Here is a 22128-nt window from a genome sequence, read left to right on the forward strand (position 1 = left end):
ACAAAAAGAACAGTCAGACATATAGACACAAAACAGGGTTGTGTAAGATTACGGAAAGTTGGAGAAGAGAATGCTTGAGGAAGAAGAGAATAGCCAACATAGCATAATCTCCCAAGAGGTTCCTCGTGGACTTTGGTGAGAGCAGTGCTCAGGAGATAATGGGAACAGAAGCGCTACAGAGTGGTTTGAAGAGCAAGTAGAAGCTGAAAAATATGGAGACTGAGTATACACAACCCTACGAAAATCATTGCTGTGAAGGGGCAGTGTCTGTGGTGAAAGATAGAAAGAAAAGGTGGCAGCCAAGGACAAGCAGGGTCCAGAGAAGACTTTGTTTCCTTCAGTTGTGAAGTTATGAACATGGCTAAAAACCCAAAGGATGGAATCCAACAAAATAGCCCAGAAAAAGCTGGAAGTAATGAGCTCCAGAAAACAGGTGGTAAAATTTGCTTTATATGGTTACAGAGAGAGAGAGAGCGCGCTCCTTGTGCTCAACAAGACAGAAAGGAATTGAATATGGGTTGGAGTTATGTTTACTGTCAAGGAAGATAAAAAAAAGTTGTCACCTCTGTTTCCTCTGTAAGGTAGAAAGTGAAGCCAAAACACTGAAAAGTTTTGCAGGGGAGAGGGTTGAAGCTTTGAGATGAGTAGAAAAGACAGAAAGTGGTCACTGTAGAGTGAGATAGTGAGTTAATAGAGAATGGCCATAGGCTTCACATATATTGATCCCTGATTAGATTTCACTCAAATCATCCTAAGATACATTAAATGCTTACTCTTATAATTTTTCCACATTATCAATTTATTAACTGAAACAGGTGAAATCTCTACATACAATCCCCACTCCCAAACTGCTTCTCTTACAGATATTCACACTAAGCAAGCGTATCTAGAAACGTGTGACTTTCCTGTTTTGCGTTTTCTTTTTGTGTTTTGATGAGGAGGATGTTTTAGTTTTCCCTTGGGTACTTCGTTTTCTCTAGAATTACTGTGCCTTGTTTAAATTTTTTGTCCTAAGTCCCTCTGCTAAGACAGGTAATAGCACCAATCTATCAGTGGCATCCCCTCATCTCTTCAGAGCACGGTCTTCTTTACCCCTTCTCTCACAGTTACATTTGAATATATCATTAGCTTTGGAATTTCAGCATAAAATTGATTTAGTGTAATTGATTTGAAGTATGATTGTCAATGCAACGTTGCTATATCTGCTATAGTACTGTAACTGCTGAGGTACAATCCTTAGCAGTTAAGGCAGTGGATTTTTAAAATATGCGATTAATGTTTTCATAGTTTTTACATAGCACCTGAATCACCATCACCAAATTTTTCATAATTAGATATTGGTAGCTGCTTTTAAGTGGCACATATGTAGGCACTATGTGTGACACCGAGTTGACTGTAAATGTTGCACTGCACCTTTAATTTGAAGGGAAGTAAAGAAGGAAGGGAAGGAAGCATGAGCAGATACCATTTCCACTTAGCAAACACTATGTCTTGCTTTAGCTATAAATTACACTCAGGTTCTGTTCTTGCTTTTTATGCCAAGCTAAAGTGAATCACCCAGTGCGGCGATGCTAATACTTTAAATTATAGTTAGCCAAAAAACCTAGTTAGGAAGAAAAGCTAAATTAGTAGATGATAGCAATGTCTGGAATATTCAGAAAAAAAAATTTTAGAAGTTCATTAGTCAAGACATTTCATATAAATAAAATATGGGATAAAATTGTATAACTTAAGGTTGTCTAATGTCTTTTATTAAAATTTTAGGGCAATTAAATGAAATGCTAGCAACCAACAGAATTCTAGTATATGACTGAATGAAGATATAATATCTAAAAACATGACAATCTGCATTTCTAATGTAGGGTTATTTATCCTGTAGCCTGTAATTTGTGTCTGATGATACATATCTGCTCACACTTTCTATGTATGTTTCCTTATTTCTTTAAGTATGTAATTTTGTGTTATAAAACGTATCTTGTAATGCAATATTCTTATTTGGTTTTCTTTAAACACGTAAGAGTCAAGTACAAATAAGATGGTCTCTTAATAGGAATCTTGCAGTGGGGGGGTAAATATAATGGGAAAAGCCTCTCCATGTAAAAGCAAAAATGACCTCCTTTAGTGTATTTCCACTGTTTTTCAAGTGTAGCAAGAGTAATAAGCCTTGGCAGTTGGAACATGCCATTCACCTGAGGGCTGTCAATCATTCTAATTTTGAAAGACACAAAACGTATGGATTGTCAACACATCATTTAGGCGAGAAACCAGTGCTCATCAAGAGAAAAAAATTAAAACAAATGCTCAAATAAATAGAAAATCAAAATGCTTCCTGGTCATTTTCTTCTAAGAGCTTAATACAGATAATCTACAGTTTATATGCTATAAAAATTGTAATGTGAGATATGGACAAAAAACTGAATGGCTATTAGTTTTCCAGTGGAATATGGTCTAGAGATCAATTGCTCAAATTTTTCTCTTTATTCCATAAAAAGTAAATTATTTGTCATTGAACATCCCCCATAAATACAACTATCTAATACTGAAACTGCTGACAGTCTCATAGGCTATTTCAGTAGTGGAAGCCAGGACTAAACACACTGAACTACATTAGAGTCGGTCCCTGGAGGACAGAATTGAGCTTCATTGGCAAGGGCACTGTAAGAGTTCCATTTGACTCCTCGTTGAACCTCTCACAGGGATTCTAGCTGCTTCTCTGTGTCTGCTCTTGCTTTTCCATAGAAGAGATAGATGTGAACCACACAGGCAAAGACACATTTCTACATATTTAGGAAAAGATCTCTTTTCTTGGTAAAAACCAAGCCTCCTATAGATTTTAAAAAGATCTTCCAGTTTCACGATCATTAACCACCTTTTTATAATTTTCAAAGAAAGTAGAGAGCTTTATTTAAATTTGTGAGAATTTATTTTTCAATGATTGTTTTATGGCAGGTAAGAGATTTTATTATTTTTCTGTGTTTATTTTTTCTCCAGGAAAAGCAGCATGAGGGGAAAATAGTTGGTGGTAACGATCTCAGCCTTCTTTACCTAACAGTGTGGTTGTCATAATGAAATCTGGACCAATATGTAGAAGCAATTGGTGAAACATAAATTACTATATGCACTGTGTGTTGCCACTGGCTGTTTTGTTGATTTGGAGTCTTGAGAATAGCATAATAAGATTTATCATACTTTGGAAGTATTGTACTGAAAAATCAGTCAATAGTTCAAAGAAACACAAAACATGCTTTATGAATTGAAAACCCCACACTGCGGATGACACAGCATTCACATTCTTTATGAGAGTCTCTTCTAGGACAATTCAAAACGCTGTGATGGTTTAAGTGCAATAAAAACAAATGAAAGTATTTTATCCAGCAACAGCAATGTAAAATACTTTTCTCTAGAGAGGAAATTTTCTGTGATTATAAAATAATACTTTCAGTCTTCAGCCCATCTAACCACAATGTTACTAATAAAAGAACAACAATGCCAAGTACTAATGCTTTACTACTTACTGTTTACTGTTATTGTTCCTCCAAGGTGGTCCACATATACATATGCACAAAGACAGAAAGAGCTGAATGAATTGTGATATATGACTAAGAGAAAAACAGAAAGACACAGCAAAATATGATTATTTAAAAGTGTGCCTCATTATGAAAATTCTTTTAGCATTTACAAGATTAATTTATGATCAGAATTGCTTTCAAATGCCCCACACACATCAGGCAACATTATATCCATGTATAAACACACACATACACATACACACAAATGAATATCATCATACACGCATAATTCACAGACACATTTTAAAACTAAAGGCTATTCCAAAGAGAAATTACTGGCATCCTGTGAGTGTAATTGCTGCCCTTGGCCTATACATACCTTATGTTCTAGAGGTTAGATCACTTTACAGCCACTTCTGAGGGTTAGTGGGAATAAAATGCTGCTTCAGGAGCATCAAAATAAAAAGAAAACGTATTAAACCGAAGTTCCTATAAGTGCAATCCCAAGGATTAAATGTTCAGATAGCTCGTAAGTCTGACCCAGAGGGAGGGAGGAGCAGCTAACATTTTCTCAAAAGAAGAAAATGTGCAAACCAATGAAGAGTGGACATGAAGGGCCTGAAGAGAGCATGTGATGGGAAGAAGGCGAAAACAAAAGAAGCTTCTAAAAGAAGACACCAAGGACAATATTCTCACATAAATTCAGATCATCATTCTATATTTTCCTGCATATGAATTTTGGTACATGTATACATATATACACATATACATATATTCACACTTATGTAAATATACTCAATCTAAAGCTTTCTTAAGACACATACATACAACAACCAAATGATTAGTGTTTGGCCATTGCTCATGCAGCAAGTGCTGAGAAAGCACAGCCCTGGGTCCTTTTCTCAGGCCACCACTCCCTAGCAGTGTGACTGGCAAAGTCTGTGCCTGAAAGCCTACGTTCATGACCAGGGTGGCCTTTCCTGTCTCCTGGTGCCCAAGCATGTCTGGGGTATAAATAAGTTCCAATACTGACAGGGCACAGCAAGGGTAATTTACATGACAATAAGAAATGATTTCTATCTGAATGGTGCATACCAGAGTTGATTTCGACAGATTTATCTTTAAAAAAACACACATAACAAAAAAGGAGACAGGTAGAAGATTGGGGACCACAGCTTGAAAGTCGTTGCTTGTGATTCTAAAATGTCCCAGTAAAATTATTCACAGATAATTGTTACAAAATATAACTGCGGTGGCTCACCCCTGTAATCCCAGCACTTGGGAGGGCAAGGTGGGCGGATCACGAGGTCAGGAGATGGAGACCATCTCTGCTAACACGGTGAAACCCCCTCTCTACTAAAAATACAAAAAAAAAAAAAAAAAAAGGAAAAAAAAGAAAATAGCCGGCCGTGGTGGCAGGCGCCTGTAGTCCCAGCTACTCGGGAGGCTGAGGCAGGAGAATGGCGTGAACCCCGGAGGTGGAGCTTGCAGTGAGCTGAGACTGTGCCACTGCACTCCAGCCTGGGCGACAGAGCAAAACTCCGTCTCAATAAATAAATAAATAAATAAAATAAAAAAACATATATATATATATATATATATATAAATCTGTACATACCGTTGACACTTGGACAGCACAGAAATCATGCAGTTGAAAATCCACATATAACTTTGGATTTACCAAAAACTTAACTACTAATAGCCTACTCTTGACCAGAAGTCTTACTGATAACATAATAAACAGTTGATTAACACACATTATGTGTTGTATGTACTGTATACTGTATTCTTACAATAAAGTACGCTAGAGAACAGAAAATGTTATTAAGAAAACCATAAGGAGGAGGAAATACATTTACATTCATTGAGTGGAAGTGAATTATCATAAAAGTCTTTAACGTCATCGTTTTCAGGTTGATCAGACTGAGTAGGAGGAGGAGGGTTTGGTCTTGATGTCTCAAGGCTAGCAGAGGTGGAAGAAAATCTGCATGTAACTGGACCCAACAGTTCAAACCCGTGTTGCTCAAGGGTCATACATGTAAAATATTGTGATTTTTTCCCGCTTCCATATTCAGCTTCAGTTGACCCGACACACTTTGGCATCAAAAGAGAATCTGAAATGTACAAGAACTGGATTTCGAATGGAAAACGTACATAACTGTGCTATTTGTTCCTGGGTGAGTGAGGGACGGAGAGGGTGAGAGTGTTTAAATGGGATGGAGAGAATGGAAGCAGTGGGGAATGAGACAAAATATCCTTCCTATCACACACACACTCACACTGCACACTCTATTCTAAAGTCACAACTACCCAAGTGTTATTGATCCTTTATAACTGCAACTGAGTACACATATAGCAAGACTGAGAGGGAACTGGGATCTGGCGCCTGGATTGCTCAAGAGGGGTCAGGGAAAACCCTCAGAACTCCTGAGACCCAGAGACTGTGGGAAGGGTTGAGGCGGAGTCTGCAGTGGGGGCTGTCCAGCAGTAGTAGGCAGCGGCCGACCCTGGTGGAGGGTTGGGAGGCCGCTGTCATTTTATGGGTCGGCAGCCAGAGTGAGAGTGTCCCTGCTGCCAGAGGACCACAGTGGGCTAGGCGCGGGGCCTCCACCTCTCGCTCACCACGCGGACCCCGCGCCTCCTCCGGCAGCCGCGGTGGTGGCGGCGGCAGAGCCTCGCCCACTCCAATCCCCACCCTCTCCATCCTTAGTCATTAAAGAACAGCAGCGCCTGGCACGTTCTTGGAGGACCCCCGGCGCAGAGGAGGAAAGGGAGCAGGCGCAGGGGGACTGGAAAGACAGCATGCGCCCGCCAGGAGCAACCTCGGCGCCCAGGGTCTGAGGCTGCAGCCCCAGTTCGCCATTGTGAGCCGCCGCCGGGGGAGTCAGCTGGCGCAACCGTGCCCCCGAATCCCCGTCCGCGCAGCGATGGGGCACCTGTCCACGGGAATACACGGTGGCCGCCGCCTCCTGCCTCTGCTCTGGCTCTTTGTGCTGTTCAAGGTAGGGGAGCTCCGCCACCCCTCCTTCCCAGCGGTCCGGGCGGCATCCGCGCTCCGGCGCCCTCGCTCTGCCGTGGGGAGCGGCGCGCCCCAGGGCGCGATGGCCCAGCCGCGGGAAGCGGCTGCCGTGCAGCCTGGGCGCACGCTTTGTTGTCCTTGCGTGTGCGTGTTCCTGGTGGTCTTGAGAGGTGGGGGGCGGCAGGGGGAAGAATAAGGGAAGTTTGCTCCCTCCAGCTTTCGCCCTTTGTGCTCTTTTATCGCCGCTGAAATTCACATCAAAGGTGGGCTTGTTGGATAGTGCTTTCTCAGGCAAAATGAGGTCACTTTCTTTTCTGGTTTCCACTGCACCCCAATGCTGCTTAACCTTTCCGCCCTCCCTCTCACAGAATGTGTGGCTGCTTTGTCTTAATTTTCCTTACTGCTGGAATTATACACTGGGGAATGGAGGGGGACTGAGCTCCCTGGCCACACATGGACTGCCAGGGCTACGTTAGGGCAGACTTTTATTTGAATAAGGAGTGTCAGGTAGAGCTTGGGAAGGATTCCTCTCCCCAACTCCTATCAACATCTTTAGAATTCCTTTTAAAAGTCTCTCGACTTTCTCCACTGTATTTACAGATGATAGTACCCCTAGATTTAATGGTGGAAAATATATAATAATTAACTTTTTCCTATCTTCTTTGGAATGTGCTAACCTGAGGTTTTACTTTGAGAAAAATGAAAAGGAGAGGAGTTGCTTTTGAAAAATCAGTTTGACAATTCTATTGTACATACATTTTTTTGAAGAAATGTCAGCTAGATGTTTTTCTTGGACGGCGATGTGAAGTTATGAAGTGATTGTCTATCACTCATGTCTTCAATGGATCTACGTCAGTTCTGTCATTCGTCCTTTCCCCTCTCCGCAAAGCAAACTCAAGAATGTCGACAGGTGACTTGGAGCTATCCTTTCAGGACCACAGTGATACTTACCCTAGAAATTTATGCCAGGTTAATGGATCCAGAGGTTTTCTTATTTTAGAGTCACTTCTTGCTTATATGCACCATTAATTATGAATGCCTGAAAAGAATATAGTGAAACAGGACCAATGGATTCAGAACAGCATTAATTTTAAATACTCCTTACTTTCATTTATCTTAATGAAAAATAGAAAAAAAATTTCAGGGCGAAACAGCAACAGAATGCCTAAGTGAGACTCTAAATTATATTTAATATGTTTTTACATTTTTTCTTAAGTTACCAATAATCATTAATTTTAAAAATATGGTAACTAATAAGCTCAGTTATATGTTTTTACTGTAGGAGCTTGTTCTTTTGTACACACCACAAATGCATTAGACTTATTAGGTTGTCTATTAGTCATTTTCTAACTATTTATCAAACTGTCACAACTATTTTACTTATGCAATAATTGTCATGAACCAAAAATGAGAAACCAAGTCACTATGCATTTTACCCAACAACAGCTAAGAGTGATATGTATGACATCTGATCCAAACCTAACGTTTAGCACAACTGCACGTTTTTGCTTGAGTTCTTCATACTGAGATAATTCCAGAAATAAGAGAATGACTTGGTTGGGAGTGAGGGTAAGGTTTTGCAATTAAAATAAAATAAATGTGGCCATTGTTTGACTTAAAACTCAATATTGGAATGAGAAAATGCAGTTAGTGATGGCGTAATGAAAATGTTAGTGATTGTCATAGAGGTCCAGCCTACTTCACATAATAGATATATTCCTGAACATTGCAGGTAAATGTAAATTATGACGAACTGCTTCCATAGTAAATACGTTGTCAAAGTTTGCCATTTAAATAATAATTATTGTAATGGGAGACATAATTTTGTAAGAAAAATCATTGTCCTTTATTTTATGTGAATGTAACATTTTTGTCACCTGAATATAAAATGTATCAAAGGAAAGAAGAAAAGACTGTATATATTAAATATCTTCTATGTGCCAGTTTTTAAAGGTATTTTAGATATGTTATTTCCTTTAATCCTATTTTACTGCAGTTGACAAGAGTGCCCAAGTGGTAAATTGGGCACATAGTGTAATGTCTTACATTTAGGGGATAGTATATTACATGGTGCATTGGGCACATGGTATAATCTCTTTATAATTTGGAGATTTTTTTAAATTAAAGGTCCTGATTAAGTGCCAGTAAAATAGATCTACTCAAGCAGATGGTGACTGGAAGATAAGAAAAAAATCCATTATTAAATACCAAACTGCTAACTGTATCTCAATAATAAAATCTAAAATGTTCCACGTGTGCCGAGTCAGAAATAAAACATTCTCTCAACTGTCCCTTGCCAAAAAAATTTCCATAGTTTTCACTATAGTTAATACATTTTTCATTACTCCACATGAGTATCCTTTATATAAGAGTGAAAATCCCGAAGGAACATAAGACAGAGGAATTCAAGTATGAGGCTTAATTTATAGGTTTACATGTTCCACAACTCAAAACTAAGCAGCTGGATATCAGTGGTGGAAAAGTAGGAAAGTTTGAATGTGTATGAATGGCTATAACCGGTTCCACTGAGGGAGACTAAATGTGACTGGCCGAGAAAGTCTTTGTGCCATCATTCCTTATCCATGAAGCGGTGATGGACACATATAATCGGGCATCTCAGACTGTCTAAATCATCCACTGCACATTATGAAGCTAATATCTGCATAATTTATCTTGCCTAAACACAATGCTGGTTATGAAAATTTTTATTTTTATATCAATATTGATGGTGTATATAAAATAGAAGCAAAAAAGGGGACTGTGTTATTAAATTGAAGGCTACTAATTTCAAAGTCTTCTATGGATGAATGCAAGTGAGATATTTATCTAACGAGCTTCGCTGTTGTGCATCTTCCCATAATTCCCAGTGAAAGAAATGTAATTTCCTACACTTGTCCTATCTTTACTAAAGCCTTTCTAGAAAATGTCTTCCTGTATCAGTTTACTCAGTGTAAGTACTTTGTCTACGAAGGCGCAAATTGTGGAATATGACATCATAGGAATTTGAAGTTGGCCTTCCCTGAAATGTTGCCTTTTAGTAGTCAGCTGGAATACATTCCTAAACTCATGGGCTTGGCGTGTGTCCTTTTTTAACTCCTTCTCTTTATTTCTTTCTATTTCTGCTTTTAGCAGAGATATCATCAAATAATATTAAATTTAAAAAGAGTCTTAATATTGTATTTTCTGAAACAAGTTTATATTTAATTCTATAATACATGAGTGTTATGATACTGGCCATTCTACTCTTATCCAGGGGAAATATCTGCTTTTCACGGTCTGTCTGCCTTTCTCCCCTTTCCTATGTCTCCCCTCCCAACCCCATACACGCACATAAAGAAGTTTCACTTTTTGTGGTTGAGATTTCATCCATATATTGCACAGTGTTGGCAGGTGAACCATAATCCTTTCATTTTGCTGGAGTAGCTTAGATCCTTTCCATCACAATGAAGTTTGCTGCCCTAACTCCCATGTCATCTGACTCCTTTAATAAATCATATTGCCAACCTTTTGGAGAAAGCTTTTTACATGCGACATCTCCAGTAGGTTGGCAAAGGCTCCCTGGGCCACGCTTCTACAGACGATCGAGTAATAATCCTTCCCACTGTGAACATATGTTTGCTTTTGTTCTTTGTTTTGTGAGAGACTATTGTTGTATGAAGGAATGGAAAATTCACATTACACCTCTGCCTCATTTTGGCCCAAAAGAAAATACACATTTGTATGGATAACTGATTAAAAACAATATGAGTTGTACTTCATTTTAAAATGTAACACTATTTCTACTATCTAAATATCCAACTTAAAGGTATTTAAACGTATAAGCAGATTTACTCCTGAACCTTATAAATATATTTCTAACTTGAGGCTTCAGGGGTTGTAAAAGAATGTTTGATGTCAGATACAGTTGATGCACCTAAATAAAACATTGTAACTGGTAGCAGTGTGGCACAATAGAAGGCTTAACAACAATGACCACAGATATCAAGTTCTCATTTTCTCCCTAATTTAATGCCTCTCCGTACACGGTTCCAGTGATGTTGCATTTTCAGAAACATAGCCCAGTGCAATGATGAGCTTTACTGTAAAGCACTTAATGTTTTCATTGAATTACTCCAAATATGTTGTAAATATTTTTGAAGTAAAGGAATGTCTACTGTAATATTTCTCTGTTCCATGGTGTTACTATGTGGTGTTAGGAACTTAATAGAAGGTTTCTGCATTATATAAAAGCTCTGACTGAGAATAATGAAATATTATAATAGTGACTTGTGAACACATCTTTAAAGAAAATATAGGAAAATTATCATTATGGGAGTTAAATAATCATGACTACAATGCACTCATTACATTAAAAGAGTAAAAATTTTACCAATCACTTATATTAGGATCTTATTAAAACCATAAATTAAAATATCAATGTGTTATTTTTTTCCCAAAAATGTAATACTCTCAGTTGCTCATTTATTCGTTAATGTTGCCTCACCTCTCTTAAATATTATTAATTAAAAGGTAGCAAATGACATACTAGGGGAAATTGATTGTTTTAACCTCTATGGGTGACCCACAATTTCAGACAGTACCCAGATATACAGACAATATTTTTGCCTCCTCTTGCGCATCACCACTCCCCTATGACCACAACCAACCAGAACTGGCCAAGATTTCTGTGTTCCTAGTAGAAATCCTCCTAATGTTTTGTCAGACATCACCCTTAAAAGATGAAGTCTTTTCTACACTCTGGTCTTGGTTATATCTATGGTGGTGTTTAATCCAAGGTCATATAACCCAATTTCTTACAGAACTGTTCTATAGTCATCTTAAATACCCATTATATCAGCTCTTTTTGCTTCAATAAGTATGTAAGTTTTTTTTGTGTGGGTGCATTGTTGTCATTAATTTGAGGAACCCAAACAAGGCTAATGTGGCCCAAGTAAAGTGAGCAAGAGTGTGAATGGATCGGGATGAGTGTGAGTGGGTTCCTTCTCTCCTGGTGCTATTGACTCCAGCAGGTCCCATATAGTCTCTATCAGCCAATAAGGGGGGCTCATGCCTGTAATCCCAGCACTTTGGGAACCTGAAGCAGGTGGATCACCTGAGGTCAGGAGTTCGATACCAGCCTGGCCAACGTGGTGAAACCCCGTCTCTACTAAAAATACAAAAAATAGCTGGGCGTGGTGGCAGGCACCTGTAATCCCAGTTACTCCGGAGGCTGAGGCAGGAGAATCGCTTGAACCCAGAAGGTGGAGGTTGCAGTGAGCCAAGATCACACCATTGCACTCCAGCCTGGGCGACGAGACTGAAACTCCGTCTCAAAAAAAAAAAAAAAAAAAAAAAAAATAGGGATATGTGAATAACCTCCTTAATTGAACACTTCTCATATAATCTGCTATCACAGATTACTCCTAATGTTTCCCTTTTCCAAGCTTGTTCTAGGTCTTCAGAACACCAATTCTTAGATTTTTTTCTCTTCTACACATTGTGCCTTTGAATTTATTTCTATGAGTAGGATCTTATCTTATCCTTGTGCCAGAAAAGCATTCGCAACTCTTTCAGCATCTAATTCTCCAGTAAAAGATTTCTTCTTTCCTTAGACATTCTAGTTACTTAAAGGCCAGCTCCTTTTTCTTCTGAATATATTAAAACCAGCAAACAAACAGAAGATGTTTGAAACAAGGTTGCAGGGATTTCTTGATAAAAGGCTTTTTTTTTCCTTTCCTTTTTTCAGGAAATTGAGATGAAAGGGGAGAAAAGTGATATATGCTTGGAAAAATATTTCAGAAACAGAGAAGCAGAAATGGAAATAGGACTTCAAGCTTGAGAGCGATATTGCAAATTATGAGTATGAATGGTAATTTCTGCAAGAAAATGAATATAGGGAAAATTAGAGAATGAAATGAAGAACATTCGATGAAAACAAATACACTGCTATTCTATTTATATGCAAATACATGTATTTTCTTATCAAATACTCTTTATCTATTTGGTTTTCCACTCTTTATAAATAGGAATGCCGCGCAGTTCATTTTTCTAACGAAACTATTCCTATCTTAATGACAATTTAAACGAAATAAACCTGTTTTTTAATGTAGTTTTTGGTACATTTACTAGCAAATTAAAAGAATAAGAATGCAATTTCTCTACAAGTAGTGGTCCAAGATCAGAATTTTATTAATAGTAATCTACACGAGATTTAAATGATGAATGTTTCTCTTTTTTGTGCTATTTCATTTTACTGTTTTCAGATAATTGAGACTTTTATTTTCCTCTTTCTGCTCACTAAGTTTTTAATATCAGTGATTTATGTAATGGGTGAGGAAGGGCATCATATGACTGTACCATGCCCTCAATACTGTTCCTTCGTTATTACCCGCCATTGACCAAATTAAGTGCAGAGGAATTTCTGACCCTGGTTCTCTCAACCTTTAACCCATATCAGAGACCAGCTATGAGCCTGCTGTGCTGATCCGTGTCTTGTGATTCTCCCTTGGTTCCACCCATAGGAATTTGTGATTGGCATGTACAAACCAGATGTCAGAGAATTCAAAAGAATGTTCAGTGCCCTTTGTGTCTTCGGTCCTATCTGAAGTCTGATTCCAACCTCCCGTACTTACTTTCTGAATCAATATTCCATTTTGATAAACTCTAGTATTCCTGCTTTTGGATCCTGGCATTAATTATAATGAACCTCTCCTTGTCTTTTAGTTTCCTTGAAAGAGCATCCTATAAACATTTTTTGGCTGACCAATCTTTTCCCAATGCCAAAATGGCAAGATTGAGAAGCTCCTTTTCTTCTTCAATACTGTCTTTTGTATTCCAGAATGAAGACTTACTGCCCAATTCCATTTAGTTAATCAAACATCCATTAAACATCTAATAGGTGCCAGGAATTTTACTAGATATTTTAGGTACAGAAGTGGATAATACTCAGTAGAATCCCTGCCAATGGCATAGTGGGAACATGGACACAGACGATGGTCATTAAAATATGGTGTTTTGTTTTAAGGAGGAAAATGTGGGCTGCTAGAGGAGAGACACTTAACTATTTAGTGGTTTGGGAAATGATTTCTTTTAAGATGATTCCTGAGCTGAGTCCTGAAACATACGTATGAGTTAGGTTTAAAAATATACACACATTGGCAGAGAAAACTGCATGAGCAAAGGCCCAGTGTTGTGAAAAGCGTGGCAGAGTTTAGGAAAATGCAGATATATATCTCAAAGGCAATGAAGCAACAGGAGCCAGATCAGGGAGACTTCTATATGCTGAGCCAGAAAGTAGGATGTCCGCATTCTCTAGGTGAAGAGGCCTTATTGAAGGGTTTAATCAAGGCATTAGTGAGGTAAGAGTTGCATTTCAGATAGAGCTCTTTACCTGCAAGAAAGGCTATCCCAAAGGTAGAGCAAGCGTGGAAGAATTAAACTAGTAGTTATTGTAATTATCCAATTAAGAGATGACGAACATTGGCATGAGGGTGACAGACAGTAAAAGAGTGGCAATGCTGAAAAATGGCTACATTGGCAAGACTGATTAGATGTGGAAAATTGGGGAGAGCAGGATGTAGGGTAATTTCTCGGTAACCAACCCTCTTGCCTGGAAGAGTAGCGGTCTCAAGATAGCATGTGTGCTGGATAGTCTACTCTCGAGATCAACTCACTCCTCCACTGTGCCCAGTGCCAGGAAGCTTCCCTCTATAGACCATTTCTTCCTCTTCCCTTGCCCTTTGGCTCCTAGTGAGTTTGGCCAATAGAAGGCACTAGCCAAAGATTACTGCTAGAAGGCGGGAGAGATCAAGTCATTTATTCTCCTAGCCTCCATGCTGGCCAGCCCCCATTAGGCAGTGGCTTCATTCTCTCTTTCAATTCTATAGTAAGCCCCTCTTGCAAGGCTGATGTTCTGGCCAAATTCCTGAAACAGTTCTCTGTCCTTATCCCTTGAGATCAATAGCTTCTCCCTGCTTCTAGACCCTAAGTATGTTTTCTCCATGCTTAATACAGTATTTCTGCTCCACGCCTTGATCCTTTCGGCTAGTCCATCCCTTCATTTCATTCTCTGGGATTTTCTTTTTGAGTGTCCTGCTGAGACCCTGACTGATATAAGACATGGTGGTTTACTGGTAGACTTTTGAGTTTGAAGCAGCTGAAAACAAAGAAACAAACAAAAATGGTGCTTGATTATGAGCCTGAAGGGTAGAGGTGATGGAAGGTCTGGAGATGTGAGTGGGATCCCCTAGCAGAGAGAAAGGGAGAGAAAGGCAGTGGGCCAGAAGGGGGTCTTGAGAGGCACCAATTGTTAATGTCAGGCAAATAAGGAATCTAAGAAGCTGAAGACGCAGTCAGAGAGGTACAAAAGCAAAATTAAGGAAACCCAAGATCTAGGAAATTTCGAGTGGAGGACTTGGCAAACAGCATCTAATGCAACAGAGAGGTCCCATAAGCTAAGGTTTGGAAAATATCTTTGTGTTAGGAAATAGGTAGGCTATTGGACTCTATGGAGACTGGGAAGTACAAATGCTTCTGGGAATTGAAGAATCAAAAAGCACCCCCTTATCTGATAAAAGCCTAGGTGCCAGGTGAGATCAGAGAGACCTGAGGTCAATATCAAGTCTCCACTGTGCTATTTACTGGAAGTAGGATGTTGGGAAAGTTATTTCACCTCTCTGGATTCCCTTTTGGTCATCTCTTATACATATGTCTTAGAATTATTGTCAGGAATTAATGGGAAAATGACCATAAAGTACTGGGAACAGTGCCTAGAATACAGTAAGCACTTAATTAGTGTTATGTACAACAATAAACTGAAGACAAAAATAGTAAAAACAGGCAAAGCAAAGTCAAAGAGGTAGGGCAATAAAAATGTGTACAGAGCAGCATTTCCCAAAATATGCTCCACAGTACATTGGAGAGGCTGGCAATACTCTTGTATTGAATGTTATTAAAAATGAATACCTTTGTGGTGACATGAATTTGGGAAATTATTAGTTTAACTGTGTTTAAACTAGTATTAACTTGTTTTTGTGTGCCAGAATTTCTTAGAACTTTTAATATGTTAACACGTATTGTGTCATCCACAGGAGAAATATAGTGTATAACATTTTCAAACTTGTTTGATTATAGTATCCTTTTCCTTTTTTTTTTTTTTTTTGAGATGGAGTCTTTCTCTGCCACCAAGGCTGGTATGCAGTGACATGATCTAGGCTCACCGCAACCTCTGCCTTCCAGGTTCAAGCGATTCTCTGGCCTCAGCCTCCCAAGTGGCTGGGATTACAGGCATGTACCAGCATGCTCAGCTAATTTTTGTATTTTTAGTAGAGTCGGAGTTTCAAGTCTTGAACTTCTGACCTCAGGAGAATAATGAATATGCTCTAAGAAACAATATTTATCCTTATACACTAGATGCTTTGTTTATCTTTCCTTTGCTTAAAAAATGATAAATGTAACCTTAAGGATAAAGAAAATATAGCAGCAAGATCAACTGTAACTTAAATCTCAGGATCAGGAGAATTTGCTTGGAAAGCAATCATCCCAACTTTCTTATAAAACAATGATGTTCAGGAAAATGCTTTTGGAGGAAAATATGTAGATATCCTCTTATTTTATGGATTGTATTAACTCTGGCTTCAGTAATTGTACATGTAAAATGTTTCTTTGAGTTTTGAATCAAAAAATGAAACATACATTTTAACATCATTTTCCAATGTGATTATCTTAATATATAACTTCACAGACCAATCAATTTTGTTCAGTATATGTCGTTGAATCATAAAGCCATATTTTTTCAAAGACCATCTAGTTCAAAATGTAAGCTGATACTTAGATATTGTCTCTAATATCACTGCCAATTAATCATAAATGGTGACATTACCAACAGCTGTAAAGTAGCTGTTCCACCATTAGACAATAGTTTTGTTGCTTTGTTGTTGCTGTGTTTTGGTTTGATTTGGTTTGGTCTTGAGATTAACTATTTCTGGTTGTAGCATTCACATGCTACATGTTACTTCCATCTCTGCTTGACTTTAGTAGAGCACTATATAGTGACTGTTCTCGCTCTCATGCATGTTATGAATAACTGCTTTGCCAACAGACCTGATGGCTTATAAAGATAAAATGTGAGAAGCTTGTCATCTCACCATTCTGTGCTCATCCTCCGTCACACCACTTTAAGCTTTTTACACCAGCCCAAATTTTCTGCCTATTGCCATTTTTTCCTTTTTTATAGTCACAATAACAAATTGAGTGGAAGACAGTTTTTATTCTTCCCAAGGGAGTTCCATGATGAACCATGGTAAGGAGTTGGGGATGCTAGTGTAAGAAAAATGCATGGCATGTAGTAAGCATTCTATATATGCAGATTTTATATTATTGCAATCTCTGCTCAAAAAACGTTTTTATTCAGCATGTCTTTCTGAACAGCCTATCTAAAGTCATCCCTATCACTCTAACATTTTACCACTCTTACCTAAGCTTCTTTTTCTTCAGAGAATGTATCATTCAGTACATGACATTACATTGTATTTTTATGATAACTTAGCTCCTCTACTGGAATATTTATAGGTTTCATGAGAGCAAGGACTTTGTCCATTGTGTTCATTGTTGTATCCTCCGCACCTGGAAGAGTGCCTGGCCTATGGTTATGTCTAGGGAACATTTGTTGAATGAGTGAACGAATGAGTGTTGAATAAATAAATGGAGTGAGGGAGGTCAAACGGAAGGTATGGGACAGACTCGATCCAGAGGAAGAGCAGGATGCAGGCATGCAAGCACAGGGAGTAGAGAAGCTGCACAGTGAGACGAGCTAGGAAGGAGGGTCTATCAGGCAGGCACCACTGAGTCAGGCTGGCGAGGCAGTGGCATTAGGGTGGAGGATGACCTGAAGATGCCAGTTTGCTCTGGTGGAGGGAACAGAGGTTTTATTACCACAGGTGAAAATGAACTTGTTTAGACATCAAGATAATGTTCCTGACACTTTTTTCTTCTCTTTATTTTATCAGGTTAGAGTAAACCACTGAAGACAAATGATGGGTGCCCAAGTCATAAATAGGTTCCCTTGTGTAATGAAGCAAAAACATAGCTTTTCTGATGATTTATTCTCCATCTTATTCATTGACTGTGCCTGTAATTTACTTATAAAAAGAAGTTTTCTGAGTTTTTAAAATGCAAAAATTTGTTTCTGTTTTGGCTCTACAGTTTGAAAATATCAAATTGAAAATTAATGTGTAAATCTTTTTTTCTCTCTCCATGCATGTCAATATAACCAGATTGTCTCTAGACCTCAAAAGGCATTTCTGGAAAGTCACACAACTAACTGAAGCTCAGATGATAAATTATTGTTTTTCTTCAAAACTTAAAACTTTCATGATTTCCTTTGCTTTTGAAAATTTCATTTTTATTTTTTTAAATGCATATAGATACCTCATGGAAATTTTAAAAATGACCTTTTCAAAATGATTGTCTTTACTTGGATAAAATTCCATCGGGTAACTTCTTACAGAAGCAACTGGTAATTTTTATACTCGGTTGAAATACTAGGTGATAAATATTTTATAATGCAACACAGACAGTGAGTTATACATGCTGATTCATGAGTGCTACATACATTAAAGTGTTAGTATATATAGACCAAAAACCTAGATTGTCAAGATTTTCAAGTGACTAACATACAAAATATATGCTTAAGACAATTGCTATTACTTAAATAATTCAGTATTTCTCTGGTAAGTTGAAAGGTATTACATAATCTTGTAACGCACTGATCTATATCCATAGTCTATTAACTGTGCTGAAAAAGTACTGAAGTTTGGGTTAGCTGTATTTTTTATTCTACAACTTTAATTTTGTTTTCATTTGTTGGCAAATCAATATATATCTTTATAGAAGGAAAATTGTGATCAAATTATTTACACTCTCACATACATGACTGAAAGGAGTTTTTGCTCCTCCCTTTATAAATTTATGATCAGGAGACTCACTTCTGGAGAGTATAAAAATAACACTAATAATTCTTTGATTAATGAATTATTTTCCTTAAAATTAATAATCTTCTTTACTTAACATCAAATCAAAATTTCTGGAAACATTTGAGAACACATTCGCACAAGTCTTTTTCTGTCTCTGCAGTGGCTACACTAGAATTAGGCTAATTGTCACACATTACCCTGTCTCTGAGAGAAGCCAGGAATTTCCAATTTAAGTCAAGTTGGTGATCCATAAAATAGATATTCTAGTAAAATTGCTATGAGCTTTCTACTTACTTTGATATTGTGCTGATAACTAAAGTGTAATTATAAAAATTGAAGTGTTGTTACTGCCAAATACCACAAAATATAAACATCACACTTATAATAATAAATACTGACACCATCACCTTAAGAAATATCTTCTCATTTGGATGTACTTAAAATTCTTAGATCTTTATCTAGGAAAAAAATTAGCTTCTAAAGTTCTTGAATGTTAAGTTGATTAACAAGATAAATAGTAACAGATCAAGGGAATGGTATATTGTCTGCATATATTATTAAACATTGAGTCATATGGTCATCTTTTAAAGGATTATAGGGAAAAAAAGGTTATTATGAAATGCATTGGTGTAATAGCCTTATTTACATATAAACATAGTGATGAGATGTGGCCAAGTGTATTCTGTATTGTCATGGGGGAATTTCCTCTGCAATTTCCCCTAACTAAATTATACTTTTTAATAAGCCTTTCAGAACTGATGATAGGCCTTATTCAAAGTGGTTAGATACTTGAGATTTTTAATATGGAAATTGTGCTATTGACAAAGCTTTGCTAAAATAATTGTAACGACTTAGAACTAAATACTTTGGAATTCATTCTAAAAACTTAGTTTATGAAGTTTTGTTAATTTTTCTAATTAACAAAATTTGCTAAAACTGAGCCACCCTTACAATGTGTCTCAGATTGCTTCCTTGGATTTACATTTTGTTTATTTGCAACAAATAAAATACAGTTGCATCTTTAAACCCTTTTTCCATCTCTGTGCTATTACCTTGGTTCATTTCCACTGCTAGATTGATGCAACATCTTTCTTTTCTGAAGGATAATTGAGAAACTAATGAGAATCTTTCCATTGAAATTCTTGTTGCTACATGAGGCCTTCAATTAGCCTCTTTACTATACAGCTGCTTATGGTTCTTAAGTAAGGCATTCTTAATTTGATATCTTTAAGCCTGAATCAGGTGTGCATCATCATGCTGACAATTCTGTAATAACATACAAAGAACTGGAAAACTGATACATGTTCACAGTGGAAGATGTATAAAATACAACAGGCAGAAAAAGAATATCATCATTCCCAAACACTGCATTCCAAAATAGCTACCATCTGGAGACATATATTTCCAAATCTTTTCCTATGTCTGTGCATTTGAGGGTGTATGTTTAAAAAAAGGTATAAAACTTCCCTGCTATACATGCTTTCTTCTCTTAAAGGTGTTGTGATAATTTTTTCAGGACCTGAACATTTTCACTCTTCTGCAATTTAGGACATTAACCCATATGTCCTGGTCAAATTGCATACAATTCCCAAGTGTATTTGCATTGTTAAAGACGTAGATGATCATAGATACAGACTGTAACCATGAAATGGGGAAAAGGAATTTGTTGAGCAAAGAGATTGTTGTCTATGTGTGTGCCCACCATTAGTGTTTAAGAGTTACTTAAGAATTACACACACAACAAAACTTTAGATGCTATATTGACAGGCATTTATTTTCTATTTTTTTCACAACTAAATACTGTGCATAAGAAACTTAAGTATAAAGGCATGCTGGTAAAAAATAAAAAAGATATAGGATTGAATTCTGGTTGTATTCTTTACTAACTATGGCATTTGGCAGTGTACTGATCTCTTCACAGAAGACAAATCACAGTGGCTGCCCAGATCACTAATCCTCTAGCAGCCCAGTCTGCCATCTCACCAGGTCAGCCGATGCTCAGCCTTGCTAATATCTTGCTAATCTTGGAGGAAAATTTCTTCTCCTCTTTTATCCACATTGTCTGAAGTGGGGATACCATTCTCCTACTTGACCTCACTGCTCTGGGCAGAGCAAACAGCCAAGAGGTGAACACCTGACCTAAGTCCATGTGGGGACTGCACCTCGCTGACCACTGTCTTTGGAATTGGCATGTGATCTAAGCCAGAACAATCAGAACCTAGTCCTACAATTGTTTTCAAACCAGCAATGGCAGGGGAGGTGAAAGAATATTTTCCTTTCCAGTTGTGGAGCTAAGGCATGAGCTTGGACAGTATCCTCAGCCATAAAACTGACTTAGGAAGAAACATTTTGTAGGAAGAAATATTTTGTAGCAGAAAAGAAGCCAGCAGGAATAGTAGAGAGACTCCAGCAAGACTATCATTCATTGCAGGAAGATGATCTCATTTCTCAGACTCCAGTGAGTCACTCCACAGGTACTTAGAAAAATTACAAATTTACTAAAATTCAATTCCATCATAACCAAGCAGGCCTAATAGTGATACTTGGGATCCTTATGTAAACTGAATCAGAGTGATTATGTAATTTATCATACCAACCAGAACGCTTCCGGGAGTGAAGGGATCCTTACGCCAGGACAGAAGACACAAATCAGCCTGTTCTGGGAAAACCATGATGGATGGTTACCTCTTCCTGAAAACACAAAAAAGCAACACGTTTTGTGCAGTATGCAGTCACTAGTTCCTCGCCCGTCTCACTCATCCATGAAAATCTCTGCTCTAAGTAAGATGAACTAACCATAGAAGAGAAATTGCAATTGTCTTAATCAAAAACTAAAACCTGTACACACATATTCCTAGAAACTTCATACTGGTCACAAACTGAGAATAACCAAAATGTCCTTCAATAAGTAAAAGGTTTAAAAACTGTGGTGCATCCATGCCATAGAATATTACTCAGCAATGAAAAGCAATGAAACCACTTAAGTGGTTCACTGTGTATCAATGAACCATTGATACACAGAGCCACTTAAGTGAACTTCAGGAAAATTATGCTGAGTGGAAAAAGTCCATCTAAAAAGGTCTCATTCTGTATGATTTCATTATAGAACATTATGATGAAGGAAAGCTTCATGATTGCCAAAGACTAGGGATTAGGGGAATGGGGAATAGCTGCATGTGGCTAAAAGAGGGTAACATGAGGAAGCCTTGAAATAATGAAACAGTTATATACCTTGATTGTGGTGGTAATTACATAAAGTTATGCATATGAAAATTGTAAGATCTAGACATACACTCACAAATGAGCACATATGTAACTGGTGAAATCTGTATATACTCTATGAGATGTACTAATGTCAGTTTCACAGTTTGGATTTTTCTTGTTTTAATATGTAAGATATCAACATTGGGGGAGGCAGGATCAAGGGTACATGGAACTTTCCTGTATATTTCTTTGCAACTTCCTGTAAATCTGTAGTTATCTCCAAGAAAATGTTTTTTAAAACTTCATTAGGTTTTTCAAAGCTTGCTGCTTTGTTTTTTGTGTGTGGCACTCTGCTACATATTTTAATAGTGGATAGATATAGTCTTTGTCCTATAGGGACTGTCTCAGAAAAACAATAACTACAATTGCAGGGAAAATAAGTTAT

At 37.6% G+C, this 22128-nt stretch overlaps 1 protein-coding gene across 2 annotated transcripts in view; it reads left to right on the plus strand.

The window, feature by feature from the left end:
* The first annotated feature begins 5967 nt into the window (after positions 1 to 5967).
* The window catches only part of PTPRO (protein tyrosine phosphatase, receptor type, O), a 283195-nt gene continuing 267034 nt past the window's right edge, over positions 5968 to 22128 (plus strand). For both annotated transcript variants that reach the window (XM_011990820.1, XM_011990821.1), the window contains exon 1: positions 5968 to 6511. In XM_011990820.1, the coding sequence (XP_011846210.1) occupies positions 6437 to 6511 (75 nt within the window). In that variant the 5' untranslated portion in view covers positions 5968 to 6436. The remainder of the gene's footprint in view (positions 6512 to 22128) is intronic.

Source organism: Mandrillus leucophaeus, unplaced genomic scaffold (genome assembly GCF_000951045.1).
Source record: "Mandrillus leucophaeus isolate KB7577 unplaced genomic scaffold, Mleu.le_1.0 Scaffold383, whole genome shotgun sequence".
NCBI lineage: Eukaryota > Metazoa > Chordata > Mammalia > Primates > Cercopithecidae > Mandrillus > Mandrillus leucophaeus.